This window comes from Eurypyga helias, unplaced genomic scaffold (genome assembly GCF_000690775.1).
Source record: "Eurypyga helias isolate BGI_N326 unplaced genomic scaffold, ASM69077v1 scaffold44958, whole genome shotgun sequence".
Lineage (NCBI taxonomy): Eukaryota > Metazoa > Chordata > Aves > Eurypygiformes > Eurypygidae > Eurypyga > Eurypyga helias.
The window spans coordinates 12,302-33,620 of NW_010268593.1; the positions used below are offsets into that span (position 1 = coordinate 12,302).

At 44.0% G+C, this 21,319-nt stretch overlaps 1 protein-coding gene across 1 annotated transcript in view; it reads right to left on the reverse strand.

Moving 5' to 3' along the window:
* Positions 1-1,668: 1,668 nt before the first annotated feature.
* PGBD5 (piggyBac transposable element derived 5) overlaps positions 1,669-21,319 on the reverse strand; it is a 26,171-nt gene continuing 6,520 nt past the window's right edge. The window contains exons 2-5 of the mRNA XM_010157777.1: positions 16,422-16,602; positions 9,480-9,677; positions 3,684-3,789; positions 1,669-2,174 (exon numbers count right to left, since the gene is read on the reverse strand). Coding sequence (XP_010156079.1) covers positions 1,979-2,174; positions 3,684-3,789; positions 9,480-9,677; positions 16,422-16,527 — 606 coding nt within the window. The 5' untranslated portion in view covers positions 16,528-16,602 and the 3' untranslated portion in view covers positions 1,669-1,978. The remainder of the gene's footprint in view (positions 2,175-3,683; positions 3,790-9,479; positions 9,678-16,421; positions 16,603-21,319) is intronic.

A 21,319-nucleotide genomic window follows, 5' to 3' on the forward strand; every position in this document is an offset into this window, starting at 1 on the left:
GCAAGCAGAACCACTGTGGAGTGGGCCATCCCTCTACCTTCCCTGCAGCCAGGCGTGATCTGCCAAAGTCTACTTGAAAAGCCAAGACTTTGGTGGAAATAGAAAGATGTCAGTACCAGGATGCTCTTTGAGCTGGTCAGTCATTTACTAACCGCTGCTCGATTCTTCCTCGGTAACAACATACATGGTCTGCATCTGCACATCACGTAACGATGAAATCTGGGGGAGTGTTCACATTCGTGTTGGTTACTCTCTACTGTCTCTTGCCCCATAGATACGTATAACCTGGTGACGTTTACACTGATAAATCCATCAATCCATCCATCTATCCGTCCATCCCTCTCTCTTGAATCAACCCAAGTCATTCTTCAGTAAAACTTTTCAGGAAATGCCAGGCTTGGAAATATAAAACCATCAGGTCCTCTAAGCAACATGGTGTCTGCCCTCTAGGCTGATGCAATTTGGTTTGTGCCCATCACTGCCAACCTTCAGAGTACAGAGTTTTTTCCTGACTGAGCTGTGGGCTGAAATCTATACTGTGTAGAGGGCAGGGCAGTATTTCATCTCAGCATCAGTTCTCCCGCTTCAGTCGTACCTCCCTCTCTCGGCAGTCTTTTCCTAAGCTTCAGCAGCCTTCCGATTCCCTCAGCACCGAAACATGGCGTTTCAGCCGTGGGCACCAGCTCGTGACCATCCTTGTCCTCTACAGTGTTACTCAGAACGGGAGAACGCTTTGGGCTTGCTCTGTTTTAGTCAGGTTTAAGGTCTGGTTGCAACTGGACTTCTTTCTTTTTTGTAAAACACAATGCTATGTTATTCTGCTAAACATGTAATCTGCTTAATTACAACTATTGTAACAAGCCCTGAATTCTAACAAGAAGCATTCCTACAGAACACCCCGCAGTGATAATGGGAAACATACTGCTACTAGTGACTTATTTTGTTCCTGCCAACTGTGTGCCAAATGATGTTCTAAAAATGGACCAAAAAAGTCTTGACAGTTACAAAAGGAAAAGACAGAAATTATTGTTTCTAAAAACTTAACAGCCCATTACACTAGGTTTTTAAGCAACGTTTAACAGTTGAAACCAAGAAAAAAATGTAATCGTACTCTGATTTCTCACCTGTACACTGACCGTGGCAGTTAAGATGTGAGGCAGTATTACTTACTGGTTTACTCACTGTTAATACTTTTAGTACTACTTACTGTTTGCTTGTGTATAAAATGTTTCATCCAGGTTAAAAAAAGAAAAATCAAGGTAATGTATTTCCATTTTAAATTCACTAATGTACTTGCTTTCCCCTAATTTTGCTGTTTTCTGACTGGGATTGAACTGCCTTACATTACGTTGGTAAAAACAAACAAAGAAAAAGACAGAAAGAAAAAGTCTCAACCGGTCCTCGGTTCCTGGCTGCCTACCCGTAAAGGTTGTCAATAGACTTGCTTCAGCGTCTGTGTGCCTGAACTGCTTCTTCAGCACACTGGGAGGGGAGCAGCGAGGCCTTACGGGGTGGCAGGCGCTCTCAACCGCAGCCCCCGGTGCAGGCTCACGCCGCTTGTCCCAGGATCGAGTAACTCCAAGCAAGGTGTAGAGTTCCCTGTAACGCCCGCCCAGGGCTGCTGAGCTATGTCTGCCTATGACAAGCTCTTAGCCCACAAGGAACGTTACAAGATGACCCTGTTCAACAAATAGTATTGAGATGACTGCTAATTTAAGTCCATTTCTGGTTTACAGAGTCCCACAGGGCATTCACATACACAACTTTGTGACAGCTTTTCCAGTGGCACTTTCTGCAGGACATGTTTACATCCAGCTGCTACTAGGAACAAAGTTTCCACCTCTCTAGTGGCATCACTTGGCATTTTTGGATAAGGACAGCACTGGTGGTGTCCCAAGTTCCTTGTTTTGCCGTTCCAGGTATGGTATCTTCTTCTGCTTACCCTCCACCCCCTGCCTACGCCACCAAGAACAATGCATCAATGGGAGGGTGAGGTATCCTCCAGGCCCAGCAGCTCCTTTACAAGTCTTTCTCCAAACTGTGCGCGGCTGTACCTTGTCACGTGGTAGGCCTCTGACATTTTGTACAGGATGTAGGCATTGTTTATAGCGATGCTGATGGCGAACCAGAATACTTGTTGCCAGGTCTTGTTTGGTTTGTGAGAAATGAAATACCTGAAGAGCAAAGAGAGAAGGGGAGGGATGAGCATTGTTCAGCCAAACACTTGTCACTAGGATGCAAGAAATAATAACCCCAGACAAAGATTCTGCAGTCCCAAACGGGAAGCAGGCCCAGGACATAATGCCTAGTGCAAGTACCATTTAAGAAATTTTGTACAATGTATTTGACAGTCACTTACAGTGAAGTTGCACAATTCTGGAAATTTCTAGTAGTGTCTAAAAGAACACACTTCCTTGCTTTCAGAAGCAAAACCTCAGTAACACTCTCCTCTCTGTACCACTCCAAAGTACTGTACTGATACAACCTCCTCGAGCTTACCCGTGACTAATATCCACATGATGGAAATGGTGGGTCTGAATCCCTTCAATTTCTAACTAAAAAAAAAGCCTCAGGCACATTATGCTACAGTTTAGGGAAGATTGCTGATGTTTCTCCTCTTGTTTATTGTGTGCAAAGAATGATTTCTGCTGCTGCCAGCAGTAGGTGGGAGGACGTGGGGATCCAGCCTGAGCGTGCAGTGCCGGTATGTGGAGCATCACTCCATAAGGCAGAACTAGAAAGGACTGACATCCTTATGTTTAGGTTCTGACTAATTCTAGGACTTACTTAGAGAATATTCGCTCTTCAGTCATATTATTTCCCACTTCCCTACTTCCCTTTTTTTTTTCAGTAACCGTTTAAATCTACTACCTCACCTCTTTTTTTTCATTCATTTTCCCATATCTGATCCCAGTATCACTCTCCAGCAACCACCCCTGCCTCCTCCACCTCTTCTATTGTATTCCTGATGCCTTGCCCAGAACTGGCTTGGAAAATCCATAATGCTTTTCCTCTCTCCTCTATTTTTAGTTCTTGAAATCTTCTGCACCCCACTTCTATTCCAAACTCCAGCCAAACTTCACCGCTGCTATTCTTACCCGTTTCTGTTTCTCCCTGCTACATTAAGAGCTAACACTGAGGACACAACTGGAAATCAGGAGCCAAAAGATCTACATTCTGCTCTTCCAGATCACCTAGATCAGCTTTACATCCACCACTTTTCTTCTGGCTCCAGGTGACACAGTTATCATGGGGACAGATAATCACCTAAACACCATCTGCTGATAGGGGAGGAGAGCTGAGTTAACCTGAGAGACTTGTGGGGCTGGTAGACCCTTGCTGAATTCTCTCTTTAGCCTTCAGTTTGATGCGGCCAAGAACATCAGCACGCTGGCTTATCTTCCCAACACTTCTAGAAGTCACTTAGGAGATGCTAAGAATGTAAGTCTAATTTTTTGACTGGTGGATGGATAGACAGAGCCAAAACCACACTAGGGATGCAGCTCTTGCCCTTGTGCAGAGGCAGCTTCTGATCTTTGACTGAAAGAAGAGCTTTGTCAAAGATTAATTCCGTAAAAGCAGGATCAGGCCCTCAGCTCCAGCTGAACATGGATAACTCAATTGTGGCAACAGAGGAAGAGTGAAAGAAACACACACGCATGCACGCACATATTCTTACTTACTTGCTGTATTTGTCGTCGTATTTGCAGATGTAGCTCAGGTGAGCTGCAAATGCTTCAACCGCCAACGGGCATGGAATTTCTCCGCTTTTTCTCTTAATTATAACTCCTGCATCAATTACAAATATAAGAGTTTTACATCCACGTGACAGGTCCAGCAAATAAAAGATACGGTTTGTTGTAAAATAAACCTTATTGAGAGTTTCTACCCTAAAACTGGGAAGCTATCTATAACAGGTAGTACATTGGGCGCATGGAAGGAGAGGAGGAGGGATCATGTTTCAGTTGGAAATGAGGTGATGTTAGACACAACCACTTCTACTGTATGTTCAGAAAAACTACATTGCTGTAGTCCCGAAGTAACCCGCTACAGACAGCATATTGTCTCTTCTCTGTTGGTTCACAACAAGTTGTGGTCACCTCTAGAGCTGTGATTTGATACTTTATGCTTTGAGCTCTGAAGGTCCCAAATTAGTCCCCTGAAATGAAATCCTTTGCTTATCACCCCCACCCATGGGGGCCAAGAACAACACCACCTCCCCTCCGCTGGGTGCTAACTGACAAAGAAAGAAAAGACAGTGAGAAGGCGCCAACCGGCTAAACCCAGCGTGCTCGAGACACAGGGGGTGCGATGCTGGGGGTGAGCTGGAGGGGACACAACCACAGTATCTCCGAAACGAGAAGCAGCACGGTTCGCTGCTGTGGGGAGATTAGCTCAGGTGTGTGCTCAGTGGAGCTAAGCACACCTTTCTCTGCCTGACAGTGGTGTTCCCTGCCTGGTTAGCTGACTAGGCATTCAGCACATCATAGGGGGAGATTATCCTGCCTCCTGCAGAAACGTGGGATAAGGCAACAAGCCCTTTGCAGCTACCTACTAGCCACCCTCTACACAGACAAAGATGCGGTGCCTTGAGCAGGTTACTCCAAGGACAGGCCCTGTTCCCTCCCACCGTGCGTCTTTGACCTGGCCTTCTCCAACACAACAGCAAGGTTTGTGAGTCCAACACTTTCCCAAGAAACTCCCCTAGCTCTGCTCTGATTCATTCTTCCTCTCCTCTGTGTTTTCCCCATGCAGGGGAAGCTGCTTGTGGGAAGGAAGGATGAGTAAACCAGATTTGTAGTGCTTTACTGAGTAGTCTGTTCCCTAACTTTGGACTTTATGTCCCCACAAGTTTTGATGGTCAGCTCTCCAGGCTATGGACCGTCTCTTGCTCCATGTCTACGGCACACTGTCTAGGGAGGATCTGCTCTTCCCCAGGGACAACACTGTTTCTCTCCAGGTCTAGAGAAGCATAGGCTTGGCTGTACCCTTTCTCAGAGTCGCTTCAGTAGAGCTACAATTCTGGGCTTTCTCATTCCTTCTGCCAACTGTTTTACAATCATCCCTAAAATGCTCCTCACGATTTGATTACAGACTTCACCATTTCATTCCTTCAGCTGGAAGTCTCATTTCATCCATTATCTCTGTCAAGCCCCCTGCTTTGTCCTAGCTTGCAGGCTCTATTTTGAAGCAAGACTTATGACACATACTAAATGTCATGTTACAGCTGAGCCATGCAGCAATTTATCTGGGGCCTTTCAAGTCTGATATTTCAGGAGTCCAAAATTATATCACCTCTAAATTGTTCAATACACTCTCACCTCTGCCTCCCCAAGCGGGGTGTAAATGTAGCCCAAGCGGAGGGGATAAAAACCTCAATCAAATAAATAAATCCTTCCTTACCTTCACATACTTAGAGTGCTTTTTTGATCCATTTCACAAGTCCTACAAAAATGTGGCCAGCAGGAGGTAAAAAGGGGTGATATACCACCAGCCTGCTGCATCAGTGCAAATCCCTTGCAGCACTGGTCAGGAAAGCGTAAGTACGTTCCTGATGCAAGCATTTAAAAAAACAAAATCCCCTTCTTTCTCCTCTTGCTCTCCTCTCTTCTCTTTCTTCCCCATCTCCTCCTTTGGAGGATTTATATTTCCTTTGCAATTTGCTTTGTATTCACAATCCTTAAACAAATGCATTGCAGTAGCTGCTATGTGGGAAACTTACACCCCCTCTCACTTTCTACTATATCCCATGTAACACTCCTCTGTTTTGAGAAGATAAATACCTTTATACACACATTATTTTTACAGCCTTTCCTAGGCTTGTTTCACAGCCAGAGGCCACCTCTCCAGGGAAGGCAACTGCCAAAGCAGGGTCCTTCCTAGCTGCAGGTCTCTGTGGCAAGTGGTCCCAAAGCTAGCTGCCTCACTGGCACATCTGATGAGCTATTTCCTCTCCTAGTCCTCCCCCAGCATCCCTATGTTCCCGTCCCTGGCAGGACTCCAGGGAACACACAGCCCGCGCTGCAGCCCTGGCCTGCCTTTGCCTATGTGCTGGAAGGGCTGCCGGCTACGACACTGCTACTGCAGACAAGCATCAGTTTTGGGGGTTTATCAGGGATTTTTTAAACCATTTTTAAAAAAGCTGTTAAGCTGTATGCTTGTCAGGCAAAGCTTGGGAAATATCACCCCAAATGAAACAAGCAGAAAGACAAAAGGTGTACATACTTTTGTTTCCTCAAACACTTATTCTGACCCAATCTGTGATTTTAGGAGCTAGAACCATGGTTTTGTTTTTTTTAAAAATGGGGGCTCAGTAATACTAGCACTTGCATCCACCCTGGCAAGCACTGAGATTTCATAACATAACCGAGGGGGCACTGCATGTTCCAAGGCTATGTGGCTTTTTATCAGGACTTAGATTGGTTACAGCTCTTTATCAGACTTGCAGATAGTCAGCATTGTACAAGGTCTAACGTTCAAGGTCCATCAGAGTCCTCCAGCCCCATCCTCACTCTCACCATCCTTGGGCACAACCTCCTGAATGTAGTCTCACAAAGGACACATGGAAATTTAAAGTTAAAACCCTAAGCTCCCCATCCTGAAACTTATTTTTTAATATTATTCTTCTTTCCCCAGATTTTCCAGTTCTGGGCCAATCTCACAGGCTGATTATTTTAGGAAGCTGGATTGTGACCAGACACTCCTCACTCCAGCTCCTCTGGGGCTAAGAACCACAGAGAGACTTAATACAACTACTTAATACAACTGCTTCATACAGTTGCGATGTCTCCACAGCATCTCCCATCTTCTCACGGGTCACTTGTGAGATGCCAACACATCCTTTGCAGCAATTTAGTCCCTGCAGTATGTGGCCCAAGCTTTGTTTTCTGTCCTTAGCTACTGTCTGTTTAGTTTTCAGTAGAGCTTGTCGGAGAAGGGCAGCTGTGAAAGCTCTTCACAGAAAGAATGTACTTCTTAAAAAGATCTTGAGTTCAACAAATTTGGGCTAAAGATGTCATTCTGGCCATCCTGCTGTGCCACAAGTGAGGTTACTGCCTGCTCCATCCTGCTTCATATGAAAAATAGAAAGGACTGTAGTTATTTCTAGAACGTAATAATAGAGATGGGAAAATCTCCATTACTAGATCGCCAGATCTAGAGTGGAAAACCAAAAATGCAGCCATGTCCTACAGATCAGGAGGTTTGGGCCAGCATATACATCACCCGCTCTAGAATAAGGGTAACTTTTTAATCTCTGGGGGCCCCAAACTCTTTTGGCTTCTCAGTACTTCTGTAATACAGGCACAAGGAAAAATTAAACTCAAGTTAAAGCTGAAGGGAAATAAAAAACCCACTGAATATTGTTCTAGGCAGAAACTTCATACTTGATAGCACAGCAGGAGGGAGTTTTTTGCAAGACTAAAGGAAAAGACTCATCCTTTAGCATCTGAGATAATGTATTATGACACGTTGGTTCAAAACATCCATAATAAATAACCTGCTGCATCTAAGAATAGTATTCATAGATCAGCTCTGACAAGTGTACTGCCCTCTTGGTGCCTCTGGCTTGGGTGGGATTTGCATTCTGAGTGCAGGCAAGATTTACCTTCTCGACTTTTCCTTTAAATTGCAATAAATAGCTCATTATTAACTACATTCACCTCTTTTCTCATTCTAAGTTTTGTTTTGACCATATCTTGCCTTCTGTTTTTAAGGTTTTCCCTTCCTGGCCTCCTCCATGCCTGTCAATATTTACGCTCAACCAATTGCAAATACGTACCATGCACTGCCAGGTGATCCCACTGGTGCCAGTCTCTGTCCAACTACCCTTGTGTGGGTTTTATTTCCTTTCATCCCTTCCTCCTCTCCCACCTAACACGCGTGCTCAGCAGGTCTGTGCTACAGGCTTGCCTCAAGGAGCATAAATTCCTCCTCTTCCTCCTCTGTGTTTACATACCTTAAAGGAGACTGGTGGTCAAGCTTCAAGTTGGTTTAAACTAGCACTGCTGCACTGATTTCAGGGATGCCAAATGAGAGGCAGACAATCTGGTCCTCCTGTTGAGTCTCCATCTGTTCCCACCTCCCCACTAGAGACTCTCCCCGCCCAGTGCCACACTTCAAATGCCCAGTGTCTGTTTTCTGCTCTGATTCTCTGTGAACTATGTCGACTGTCCCGGCAAGCATTTGGTGAGCAATGTGTTGGCCATGTCTTGCCCACTACCACACACGCAGGTCCTAATCAGTGGACCGTAACCTACTTCACATACACAGACTACAATCCTGTCTATGTCAAAACAGACCCCAGGTCAATCACAAGCACAACAGCTCACACCTCCATGGGCTCCTTGTAAAGGACGCTGCCAACCCAGAGTCTGGTTTTGGCCCCTCTTTTAAAGGGGCAGTTAACACTGACAGGTACAAAGTATTTTTCTAGTAATATCTTCTTCATGCACATATTTCGGCGCTGGTGCTCAGATACCAGTCCATCCAAGTCACCAAGTCCTCACTCTGCTATGATGTCTGACAGAATTCCTTGGAATCAGCCATGCTTTGCTTCTGGCAAAGCACCGAGCAATACACTAAGACAACTTCTCAACTTACCACACAGTAAATCAAAGCCCTAACTTTGCTGCTGTAGCCTGTACGCACTTGAGAGTCACTTGGGACTTACAAAATGGGTGTAAAAGATAGCTTTGCATCAGTGTCTTCACATTTAAAAGGTTTAGGTTATTTTTGTTTGTCTCAGGTAGCTATACATAATTCTGAGTAATAAAAATGAAGAGAAACTGAAGCAACATTTTCACTAAAAGATGAGTTTCAAAGAGTTAGCTAATCATATTGCATCTTACAGAAGTTTCCAAACCTTCTTAAAAACATCTGTGTACTTTTGAAAAGGGAAGTATTTCAGTATCAAGAAACTCTTTGCAATTATTTGAACTATCCAAGCTATCTGTTTTTGTTTCTCTTCATCAACTGCTAAAATAATTTATCATACAACAGGAAGCCCTAATCATATTTACCTCTGGCAAAAAGGCATTTGTTTGTGACTAAGTTTTTACTGGATAAGTTAATTGTAGAATCTACTCAGAGTTCTAAGTGCATCATGATTACTATTGATTTTTCTGTAGCTGCAATCCTACAAGATGCTTTGCAAATGGGGCTGGTATAGTGTTATACAAGAACCCTCTTCCCTTCTCTGGCCATCAGCAAAGATATAATCTTTATACCTAAAAGGATACTGCCTCCACCAGCTCAGGCAAAGGAGGCTTCACTAGCAGTAGGCTTTTAACCTTCATACGGGGCAGGGGGGAAGAGTGGCTGTAGGAGAACACATAAGGGAAGTCACCAGAACTGTACTGTTTATCTAGGATACATGACCAAATTCTTTGTTCAAGCTTATTATTGAACTCAATGACTCATCTTGCCTTGTCACATAAGGCACGTGGACTTTCCAGATCAGCAGTAGGAATGTTGCTTACCTTGTTGAACGGGTGAATATGCGTTGGTCAGGAAACGAAAGTGTCCTTTATTGTACCAGCAGATCAAGGACATGTTTCCCTTCATTCTTATTCTGTACTGTCCTCTGGACTGGGGAGTTTCAGGGTTGCTCAGCATGGATGGAGGTAGGCCTGTGCAGTCGCTCTTCCTGGCGCTCAGCAACCCGCAGCAGTAAATCCCTGCATGGGAACAAACACATCCCCTCTCAGCAAGCCATCGCATGGGCCCAGAAAGCAAGAGCAGTGGAGCGAGTCTGAATGACCTGACTAGAGAAAGAGCTTGGGCTACAACTTTCTAATACAACAGACATGTTAGCCAACTGGCCTTCTCCTGTAATACCAAAGATGTGTCCCCTGCATGAATGTCTCCAGAAACCGGGACAAGCGCAGAAAGCCTGCTCTCCTGATAGAATGTATTGACACCTCCTGCAGAGTCATGATGAAATGACATGGAGAAGAATTCAAGGTATCTTCCCAACAACAACAGCTAGAATCTGTGTAATAGTCTTCACAACATGTTTAAAATTGGACTTGGGGCGGGGGGAGAAGTGGTGATATTCATTATGGAACAAATCAGAATTTATGATCCAAGAGAGGCTTTAACATTTAACTAAGAGAATAAATTGTGGAGGCAGCAGGCAGGTAGGAAAAGCTATAGCATCTTAGATGTTAACTGAAATAAATTCTCCTACGTGACTCCCATGATGCTTTTAATCACAATACAGGTAGCTGACAAACTCTGGTTTGATCTACTCCTTCACTGTGCTGGCCAGTTCTTGCTTTTCAGCTCGCTACTCTTTGAACCTGCATCATCTGGTTTGTTAAGGAAATGCTGCTTAAACAATTAAGAACCACTGAAACCACTGGTTGATTTCAAAAGTGCATGTGCCAGAAGGATGGAGAAGATGGAACTACAAATTCAATTGAACAGATTTTAGGGGAAGGAGAGAAACCAAGTAGTACCCTAGTAGAGTGAGCACTGATCTGGTCCTGCACAGACATCAGAGGTTCCACAGGTGACACATTCTGCTGCTCACAGCTTCTTGGCCTTTTAATTTGTGAAAGAGGCAATGAATAAAAATGCAACACCCCAAAACACATCTCAATGCAGCCAGGTGGGCACAAACAAGATTTGAAACAACTGACAATGCTTGATTTTTTTCATTAGGCTGTGAAATGATAACAGTGTTTCTCTTAGTCCAAGAGAAGCAGATCTTCTTGATCAAATTAATCGAACTCAAGGAAATCTTGGATGAATATTTCTTTGGTCTCCCTTAACACGCTAACTCACCTGAGTGGAAAAAACACAACGGGCACAGAAGCAGATGACATCTGCGCACATCTTTCATATGGCAGCTGAGGCTTGTGGTAGCTTAAAGCTCATCTGTCAGCTCAGTCTGCCTGATCCAATTTTTCATCGTGCTGAATTTTGCACATGGGCTAACTGGATACCCTGACAGGGGAAATGCTAAGTCAGACGACAGTGTCTGGTCTCCCCTGAGCGTGTTACCTCTGTTCTTGGGTCTCCATTCACGTGGCAGTTCTGCCTCTGTCTTTCTGGAATGACCTAAGCTCTTGACTGCAGGTGCAGCCTTTGTCCTTCTATCATACAGTGCCTGGCATGCTGAGCATCCCCTCAACAGCTCACAGATACTACAGGAATACTAATATGATAATTACTAATACTCATTAATTGGTCCAGTTGCTGTGGACAGGGCTACAGGGCGCTAAAGGTTTTCCATGTGGAAATTTAAGACACTCATGTCAGAAAAAGGTCAACCAACAAACCAATGGGGCCACTTCATTCTAAAGGGGGAAATGTGCACTCCTTCAGTTATTTCTCATGAATGAATCAGTCCCTGGAAATCCCCACATTCCTCCAAGCAAAGACAAGGAGAAAAGCCTGATGGCAACTGGCTTACAATCAATACAGGAGGAACTGCACCTCCAGTGGAAGGTTTTTTTCTTTTTATTTTTTGTCTTGCTAAAAGGTACACAAACTGTGTAGGTCACGTACCTGCAAACTTTGGCATTAACATAGCACACTTTTAGAAAGCTTTCTTCTAGCCAATATTAAGATCTTCCTGCTCTGATAACAAGCAAGCCTGAGAAGAATTTCTTTAGCTGCCTCAAGTTTATGACTCACTGAAGGGTGATACTCTCTCCAGGAGAGTGCAATGGTATAAAACCAAGCTAATAACTACGTTATTGTCCTAGAGCTTCAAAATAGCAACAGCCATCTCTGAGATCCCATAATAATTAACTGTAGCCTTTTCTTTAGCTCAGGCAATAAGCCTGCAGAAAGCTTCCAGCAGATGTTTCCCTCCTCGTACAGAATAATGGGAACCATTTCCTCCCTCAGGAACACACTGTGTAACCTTCCTGCCGTATAGCCTAGAAAAGTGCTGCACTTCTGCAGATTTACTAGCGTCTCTCATCATAGATGACACCCTTAATCTGCAGAGCTTTTTAAAACCACCCAGTTACTATAGCAATAGAAACAATAAAAATTATGCCCATCTGGCTCAGTGAAGTTTCTCTGTGCAACTGAATTGGAGTCACCACAGGTGTTTGCCACATACACAGGGGTCCGTGGAGGCAGTTGTCCTCCTCTGGTCTTCTTAAATTGTAACTGCAACATAAATGCATACACCTATAGCTTACCAATGATGAAGAAATATTGTCATCACCCCAGATTCATTCCCAGGGTCTCCAAGCCCTGAAGCCTGTTTCACCCCATCTTCATTAGTACCATGTGCAAAGACAGCCAGGCTCGAGCTAGTTCAGACAAAACTACACTTTCCAACATCATTTATCCTGCATAAAATGCTGGGTCAGGTCAGAGTTAGGGCAACTGGGGGGCCTGTTGTGGAGGAGATGAGAGCTTGCTTTAGTCCACGTGCTGGAGTTGCAGGATCCTGTAAAGTTTGTGGGAGTGCCACGGTCACCCAGCATGGGCAACTGCTGCAGCTTTTTTTCTGTCCAGAAAGTGCGAAAGGGAGTATTGGGGATCCTATGTTTAAAGAAAGCATGGGACACAGGGCTTCAGGAGGTGCTGTCCTCTGTAAGGGACAACGCTAACGCTTAGAGGGGGAAAAAGGGATGTGCACTATGAATGGATGTCACACTATATAACAATGACAGCTGTCTGCTCGCAGAACACAGAATTTGGGACATTTCAGTGCAGGTTTCCTATTCTACTCAGAGGTCAGGGAAAGAAATGCTTTGTATGTCCCCTGAAAAATAGAAGAGGAGGTCTGTTCAGGATTTTGATTTGAAAAAGATTTTCTTTTTCAAAAAGATGTCTTATTTTCTGAAGTTTTCTCAGCCCTTGGTATCTTCAAAGGTTTTAGAATTATGTTCACCGATACCCCTTTATATTACTAGGCACATATTCCCTACGGTGGTACAGAGAAGGTGCACAGCAGGTTTTCAATAAAGAACACTGCAGTTTTTGCAGTGACGCATGTGTGGGTTAGGGTTAGGAAAAGCAAACGATGGTTGAAGTTCCACAAAAGTCTTCACAGGATCCTATGGATTAAAGTATTGGATTCAGGTTGGAAGGCAACTCAGGAGGTCTCTAGTCCCATCCCTTGCTTAGAGTAGGGTTAGCTCTGAGGTCAGACAGCGCTGCTCAGAGCTTTATTTTGTCTGGGCTTGAAAATCTCCAAAGACAGAGCCTGCACAACCTATCTGGGCATGTTGCTCCACTGGCCTCAGGAAAAACCTTACATCTAGTCTAACTTTTTTTCTTTCATCTTATGCCTGTAGCTTTTCGTCCTTCCATGGTGCACCACCATGAAAGGCCAGTTCCGTTCTCTCAACACCCTCCTCAGGGTAGCATGTGGCTGCTGTTGGGTCCCTCCGCAGCCTTCTCTTCTCAGGCTGAACAAGCGCGGTCCCCTCCCCATAGAGAAGCACGAGGTCCAGCCCCTGGTCAGGCTGGTGGCCCTGTGCTGAGCTTACTCCATTTTATCAATACCTTTCCTGTACTGGAGTGGGTTGGCCAAAACTGGGCTGAATAGGAGGCAATACACATGGCGAGTAGGAGGCAATAATCGCCTCCCTTGATCTACAGGCTACCCTCCTGTTAACACAGCTCAGGATAGTGTGGACCATCTTTGCTGCCCAGGCACGTTGCTGACTCGTGTTCAACTCCCTGGCTATCAAAAGCCCCAGGTTCTTTTCATCAAGAATTTTGAGAGGAACTAATACATTTTTGGTGCGTGTCTCTAGATTTTCCAGAATTTTCTTTAGTTCTTTTAAATGTCACTTTAGGTTCCCAAAAAGTTTATAGTTTCTAAGCATTAGCCTGTTTAAATCTCCCTCTATTTCTCTGCTGATAGTTACAAAAAAAACCCCTCAAACAATATAAAGCAGTTAAGATCAATTCCAATTTCTTTTTGTTTTCAGTTCTCAATGGGATCTTTCTATTTCCACCATTGAACTTGCTCTAGCTCAGAATCTAAATTTTCTTGAACAAGAGAAGTAAATTCGTCAGTTTAAGAATGGGTCCTGAACTGTCATGAGCACCTGAGCACAGATGCTCTTCAACAGGCTTTTGTGACACTTCTTGGTCCTGGTGCAGCCCTGTTCAGATTTAGTTGGCCATACACCAAAAAAGCAATAAAGTCATTGCTGAGGATGCCTGTGTGACACATGAGGAGAGATCTCTGCTGAGTCCAGGCTTCTCTGCCTTCCCCTCCCCAAATGTCCTGCCAATGCAGTAGGATCCCAGCAGGTGCTGCCAGTACATTAGCTGCTTTGCAGTAGACTCAGTAAACACCATCTTCTCCAGGGCTCTTACCGACTTCACTACTGCTTGACATCTCTAGCATCTCACCTCTCCCAGGGTCTCAGTCCTTCCAGTTCAACATCCCTCTGCCAAACCTGTGAGCTAGCCCCTGGCATACCATGGCAAACACAGACAATCCCACATCCTCATTAACCAGAAACACTTTCACATTCTCTGTATAATCTTCTTTATATAGGAGTGTCACACTATTTTGCAAAGCCAGTCAACCAGCTATCTCAGAGTACACCCCTACCCACCACACAGCTTCAGCTCTAAGAAGGTGTACCAGATCAGAAATTGAGTTTTGGAAGCAGCTGTCAAATATCATAGAAAGTCTCATGAAGCCATGTAACAAATCATGAACCAAACTGAAATCTCAGTATAGCATTAGCATATTTGATCAGATAGTAAGTAAAAACTGCATGCTTTAAAAAGACATTATTGAATTTGCTGCCCGCTAGGAACTGTTAATTTGAATAATCTGTTCAATGTAAAGCCCATGAATAATTTACCCCTGTGAACAATTGGAATTATCTGTAAGTAATAAACACTCAGCTGGTTAAGCAAACATGCATCTTTTTCACCAGGGTCATGTAGCAACCGAGTCATGCCATATTGTCATGACTGTCTTTATCCTTCCCCAGCTGAGAATAAAGGGTACGACTCAGCAGTCAAGTTTTTGTCTATCAGTATTGATATTTCAACCTGACATCTCAGGTACTAGAAGTATGTGGGTTATCCTCTACATTTTTTTTAACTCATATTTTGCATCATTGCTTTGGCAGTCTTAAAAATGTAATGCTTATAAGCAGGTGGGAAAAGAGTCATTTATTAAAGAACAGCCTCTGCTCAGAGGAAGAACTCCAGTGCACTATAAATACGCTTGACTTCTTTCCCATTTGGCTGTTTGCAGCGTTTGGGAAAACATGACTCTTAGAATATAATGGTACTGCATTGTACTCTGTGAGCTTCCAGTTTACTTAAAATAACGTAGGAGCTAAGTCCCGCACGGAGCTCAGCAGTGATAGGCCTCAGTGACAACGCAGTCCGAAGTGCTCAGCTACAGCACTGGTGCAGCTCACTGGCGTTCTCATTTTAAATGAGAATCAAGACATTGTCTCAATTCCCGGTCTCTTCCCCCTGCTTTGGGCCACATTTCATTAATATAATGCTATAAGTGAGTTTAATTTTCTGCAAGGCCAAAAAACCATGCCAGAATCGAAACTCGGTTGTCAGTGGTGTGTTGAAAAGGGAAACAGCCCCATAGCCTCCTCGGACGTGATGCGTAACGGCAGCCTCCAGTCCCACTGCTCCAAAGGATCTATTCTGCTCACGACCAAATCTGAAAGGCTGTGCTGACTGAAGAATGAGCCAAGAGTACTGACTGTCAACAGTGCAGGAGTCTGTAATTTAAGGGGGGTCACAAGTCCTCAGCGTTTCTGAAAGCAAAGTAACACGTGACTTTTCCACACCCAAGGCGAGGCGGCATTTGACAGAGAGGACGATCTGGCCTTATCCTCTGCAATATCAAGAAAATGGCTTGGAGAACCATATCGACGGGCATTCTGCTGGCAAGTGTGCTTTTGCGAATGCAGAATTTATTATGCTTTCAAAACTAAAAACCGCATGTTGATACCAGCAAAAACCAGCGAACTTTGCTAGGGCTTTTGCAATGGCATTAAATGTCATCTAGAGAAGTCACTTCATCAACAGATATTAAACCAGCAAAGACTTCTAAGGCACACCTTTAAGGATTCATCTCATCCCTAGGCTTTCACAACAGGACAGAAAAATCACAGGGAGCTACGAAATCCCTTGAAAAGTTCCCCAGGCCATATAGGTGATTAGACCTCACATTTCTAACGTAAATAACAAAAGCATGGGCTTTAAATAATTTTATTTAAAATGATTTTACATCCTCCTTTTGAACTTTTAGAAGATTTAAAGAGCAATTTAGAAAGTCTTTTGCATAGTAACTTTTCATGAATAAGAACTTTTCTTAGAGATGACCAACTTACGTATACAAGGAACTGAAATATCAGTGAAGCCTTTTGGCAGTTTTTTAATTCAGTGGCAGGACACCCCTAGGTCTGTAATCATTAAACCCCAATGAGTCACCCGATACATACCTTGCTTCTCAAATTCTTCAAAGAGATTCAAGCTGGTAATGCTTGGGCCAGTGAAGATGATGTAGTTCTTCCCAGAGGCGTTCTGACAAAGGCTTTTGGCCACCATGCTGTGAAGCTGTGGTTTGTTCTTCAAAGCATCCAGCCCATCAGCACCACTCCCTTCTTTGAGATGGACATAAATCTTAAACAAGAAAGGGTAAGAAAAGTCAGAAGGATATAAAGAATCCAGAGGGAGCAGATGCAATTGCTGACATACCTGCACAGCTCAACTGGAGACAAACTGAGAATCGAGGCTTTTTATAAACTGCTAATTAATCTAAAGTTCCTTTCAAGTCACTGTTGCTTTAAAACCACCTTGGGTTAGCTGGCACAGCTACCAATAAAGAGTGTCCTTCGCCTCAGCTTAAGGGCTTCCTGAGGTTCTTGTCACTGTTGTGCAGTTTGAAGATTGTCTGTTGGCAGGAAAAGACTCCAGCCATAACTGAGATTGTGTGTTGTACTGAATCTGCATGGGCTTCAATGCTGCCAGCAAAAGGAGAGCGTGGGAGCTCCCGTTTCAAAAAAGGCCCGTACAAGATGACCAGAAGGAAACGGCCCATTAGCTACACTGCAGTAACGTTCACCTTTATTTCCGCCGGCAGCAACTGTTAGGCTGCGACTCCAGCATGTGCGCACCCCCATAAATGAGAGGAGCCAGCAATACACATACCCAACCAGCCAGAACAGCCTCATCAAACCCTCCAGGCACAGCACTAATTCTGAGAGCCTTTACTCAGGTCGTGGTTTGGAGCCAACGCACCAAACCCGAGTGACCCTGGGTACAGCGCAATACACTGCTGTTGGCAGGGAAACGCCTGGCTCGTTGGCAGCAGGCTGCAGGAGCCTTAGCATGTAGCCTGCTACCACGCAGTCTGCAGCACTACGCGTTTCACCAGAGCCGTCACCGTCATCTGTAGGTGGACATACACGTTCGTGTTAGAGTGCAGGAACATTCATCTCTGAGTAACGTGACAATAATTAACTGAACACGGTACAGATATAGTTTACCCACCAACTGAAAGAGTGCTGAGGTAAAGCCATTCCTTCATTCCTACAAGCGACCCCTCTAGGGGAGGAGTCTTCTGCACTGTCACTTGGAGGGTGGATGCACATAACCCTTCCTTTGTACACAAGTCTCCAATTTTATTTCACTAACGGCATTTTACGAGGATAATTTGCCCCAAAGTTGAACACTTACTAATATCAACTTGGCATCTGACCTTCACCTTGTTCTAAAAGTCAGCAGATATAACCCACTGGAAAGAGAAACGAGAAGAATCAGACACCACTCGGTCACTCCAACAGTACTGTAACACCAGGGAACTTGCAAAGATTTAAAAACACACACAAATGTAAATTTTCTGAAAATTCTGTCCAGACCTGCCTTCATGACTTTGGCTCTGAAATACTCCAATCATTTAGGAATTCTTGAAAATTTTGCCCATAAGAGAAAAAGCTGAAACTAGCTCAGTATTCAGGGGCAGGGGAAAAGAATTTTGCCTTGTCTGATTGATGTATGCACACCGAGCTTTTGTTGAACTCGCTTGAGACCTCGACCATCCAGAACATGCAGCATTGCTTGCCTGTATACGCTTCTCTTTCTCTTACCAACACGGTCCTTCATAAAGGAAAGTTCATTACAATGCTCAGAGAATAAAAATGCTCATATCTTTGCAGTAGGGCTCCCAGTAATTTATACCTCAACAATCGTGGAGAGGAACAAAATTCAATCAAGCAGCTTCTCCCTGTTTTAAATGGTGTTATCTCCCAGCACTGGTATTTTAGGCATATTAATGTAATATTCCCTAGCACTTCATGCATCATGGAACAGACCCCAGAGGAGTGTGTTACGTATGAAATCTCTGAGAAGTGAGACATAATTTATATTTTAAAGTAATTGACATGCTAAAGAACAGAGTTCGTGCAAGGACAATTACATGGTAATTCCAAAAAGAAGTACAGCACATATTAAAGGAATTTTTAAATATATATTATTTATCTTAAAAAAAAAAAAATCTCCCTTTTTTGACAGAAATAGTTTCCAGATGAGGACAAAGGCAGGAATGTTTGTAGACTCCCTGACCATGCTCCAGTCACTTTTGAAAGCTGTCAGATTTGTGCTTTCCCCAATGCTAAGGCTGAGGACTAGCTAATTACGGTAAGTAATTTAGGTTATTAATCAGGGCTCGAGAGAGCAGCTTAACAGTGGAATGCATACAAAAGGCAGATTGTTCCAAATTTACACCAAGGTATTTCATGATTATAGGCACCAAAATTAAGATTAGGTTACTAGTATGTCAGACCACACATGAAGCCCTTACAATCTACAGACAAGGCAGTGGAGACAAACGATGTAGACAAATTAGTTTTGACCTTGAATTAGCAGTTGAGCTGAAAACACAGCCGGAATCTCTTAAGTCTAAGAAGTGTTCTACACCTTCCCTCCCCTACTGCAGTAAGTCTTAGCCAACCAAAAGTCTCTCCTGCTCACTTCATGTTCCTCACAGAATATCCCCCAAGGGATGAGACAGTCTGCTGGTGACCCAGTTTGTCCCTCATTGTGGGCTGGTTTGGGTCTGCAAGCCACTACTTTAAAATGCATGCCCACCATGCAACTGTCTACCAAGATAACACTATTTTCCTACTAGGATGCTACATACTCCATAGGTTTTGTTAGCAGAGTTTCCTGTGCACCTGGCACCCCCTCTCTGTGCCTCCCTCCATCTCAAGGGTCCTTGGCACTTTGTGATTCTCATTCCCCCTTGCTCTGTTTACCTTCCCAGTGCCCTTTACCAAAACATCCATACCGTCTACTGAACCTTCCTTCCTCCTCCATTGTTAAATATATTCTCCCTTTTTTCTCTTTGGGCACTTCCCTGCCTACCCAAGCACAGCCTTTGTTCTTGGCACAATTATTCTTGTTTTGGAGAAGCATCATTCAAAGTTTTATCGTGCCTAGCTCTATTGGGAAGAAGGGTGATGGCAGCATAATATTGGAAGGCATTGAGGCTGCTGTGAAACAGCAGCTGGCTACAGACAACTGGCAAAGGCATAGCTTCAAATATCCTTGCAAGTGCCTAGGATCCCATACGGCCTTTATTTTTTCCTCTCCCTGTCCTCTCATCCAGCTTATTTCATTCTACCTCAAACCATTAAGATCCTGCCTACAGAAGCCCACAGCATTCCCCTCCCCTGTTCTGTAATGCATTAGAAGTGATATTTATAACAGTTAGTAGTCTGCATAAAAAGCAGAGTTGCCTGAAATCAGCTGCAAGACCTTCATAGACACGGTCAGAAGCTGCTCCCCAAAAATGTTCGTTAAACTATTCCCCACAGCTTCTGGTTTGCCCTGTGACAGCATTAGAGCTTTGTGCCCTTTCCATGTGCTCCAATGGCAAAACGTCTCCAGAAGCAGAGCCTCGAGAACTGCTGCTGGACAACAGATGGAGATGTTGGCAACAACATCCTTTGCTTCTGCGGGTGACAGCCAAAGCAGTCACTTTCACTGTGTGTCTCCATAGTGGCTACTGATGCATCTGATCTACACCAACAAACAGGGTAGCTGCTACAGATGTAACATCATTTGTCTTAGGAGGTAACTCCAGGCTGAAGGTCTTTATTCCGCAATGCTGAGACAGAGAAAGAGCTTTCTATAGCCACCTCTCAATTCTTCATTTCCTATCAGAACACCTACACGTTCAGTTCTGTCATCTTTCTACCTAGTGCAGCCCTCTGCACCAGATACTTTTAATCCAATATGTTTTAATCTCGTGTGCACGATACCGGCTCTCTTCTCACACTAACTCATCCCTCAGACCCCTCTTTGCTGCCTTCAGTCTCCGTGCAGCACCCCAACAACCTCTTCCCCTTAAAAGTCTGACAGTAAGAAAAGACTTTCAGAGTCTCTGGCTCATCTTTCCTTCCACCTACAACTGTTTCTGCCTCCTCCCATCACAGACACAAAAGTAGGTATCAATCAGTATGCCTGAAGGCCAGAATAACAGGGTTGGGTGAAGACTATGCTGAGCTCTCCCAAATAAAGAAAAACAGCACAAGCTGTGCTGGACAGACCATTTGCCTACACAGAGGAAATCAGAAAAGGCATCACACTTCTGAGCAGGAGGTTTCACATGCTGACAGATGAGAGGCAGGTCAAATCACCTGTCATTCAGAAGCTCAAACCAAGTATGCTTGGCTACAGAGGCAGACTGCTGGAGAGAGTGCTACCAGAGGAAGGAATATCTCAAGAGGATACAAGTGTGCTATGAGCCAACAGGAATTTCCTTCCTCTGTGCTTGCAATTTACTCCATGGAAAAGTGATGTGGAAGGTTCTTAAGGTATCAATAGAAACATGGTAAAAAGCCGAGCACCCAGGAACAAAAGCTGCATCTTGACTGCGTGTTTAAGCCTGCCCTAGAAACTAAAATATTGGTGATTCTGCTCATATTTAAAGCTCAGATGGCAAACAAAGCACTTGTGAACAGCTCATCCCAAATACTCCACGTTCATACATAATTGAAACACCCCAGGATACAATTCTCAAATGAAATAGATGACATTTGGAAGGAGGAAAAAAAAAAAAAAAAGGGCGGGGGTAGCAATAAACAGGAGGAAGATTTTGAAGGCTACATTGTGCAAAATATCTCACAACGGGCAGTCTCTAAACAACCACAAAACAGAAGCCAAGTTTTTAAATGACACAGTTATAAAAGCAAAAGAACAAAGAACGGTATTGTCGTACTTTTTTGGATCCTGAATAGCTATTGAAAAAATAACTTCATTTTTCTACAGACTTCACAGACAAATATTCAACTGCTCATTCCTAGCACCACTCTCTAGATCCTGCCTGACTCTTGTC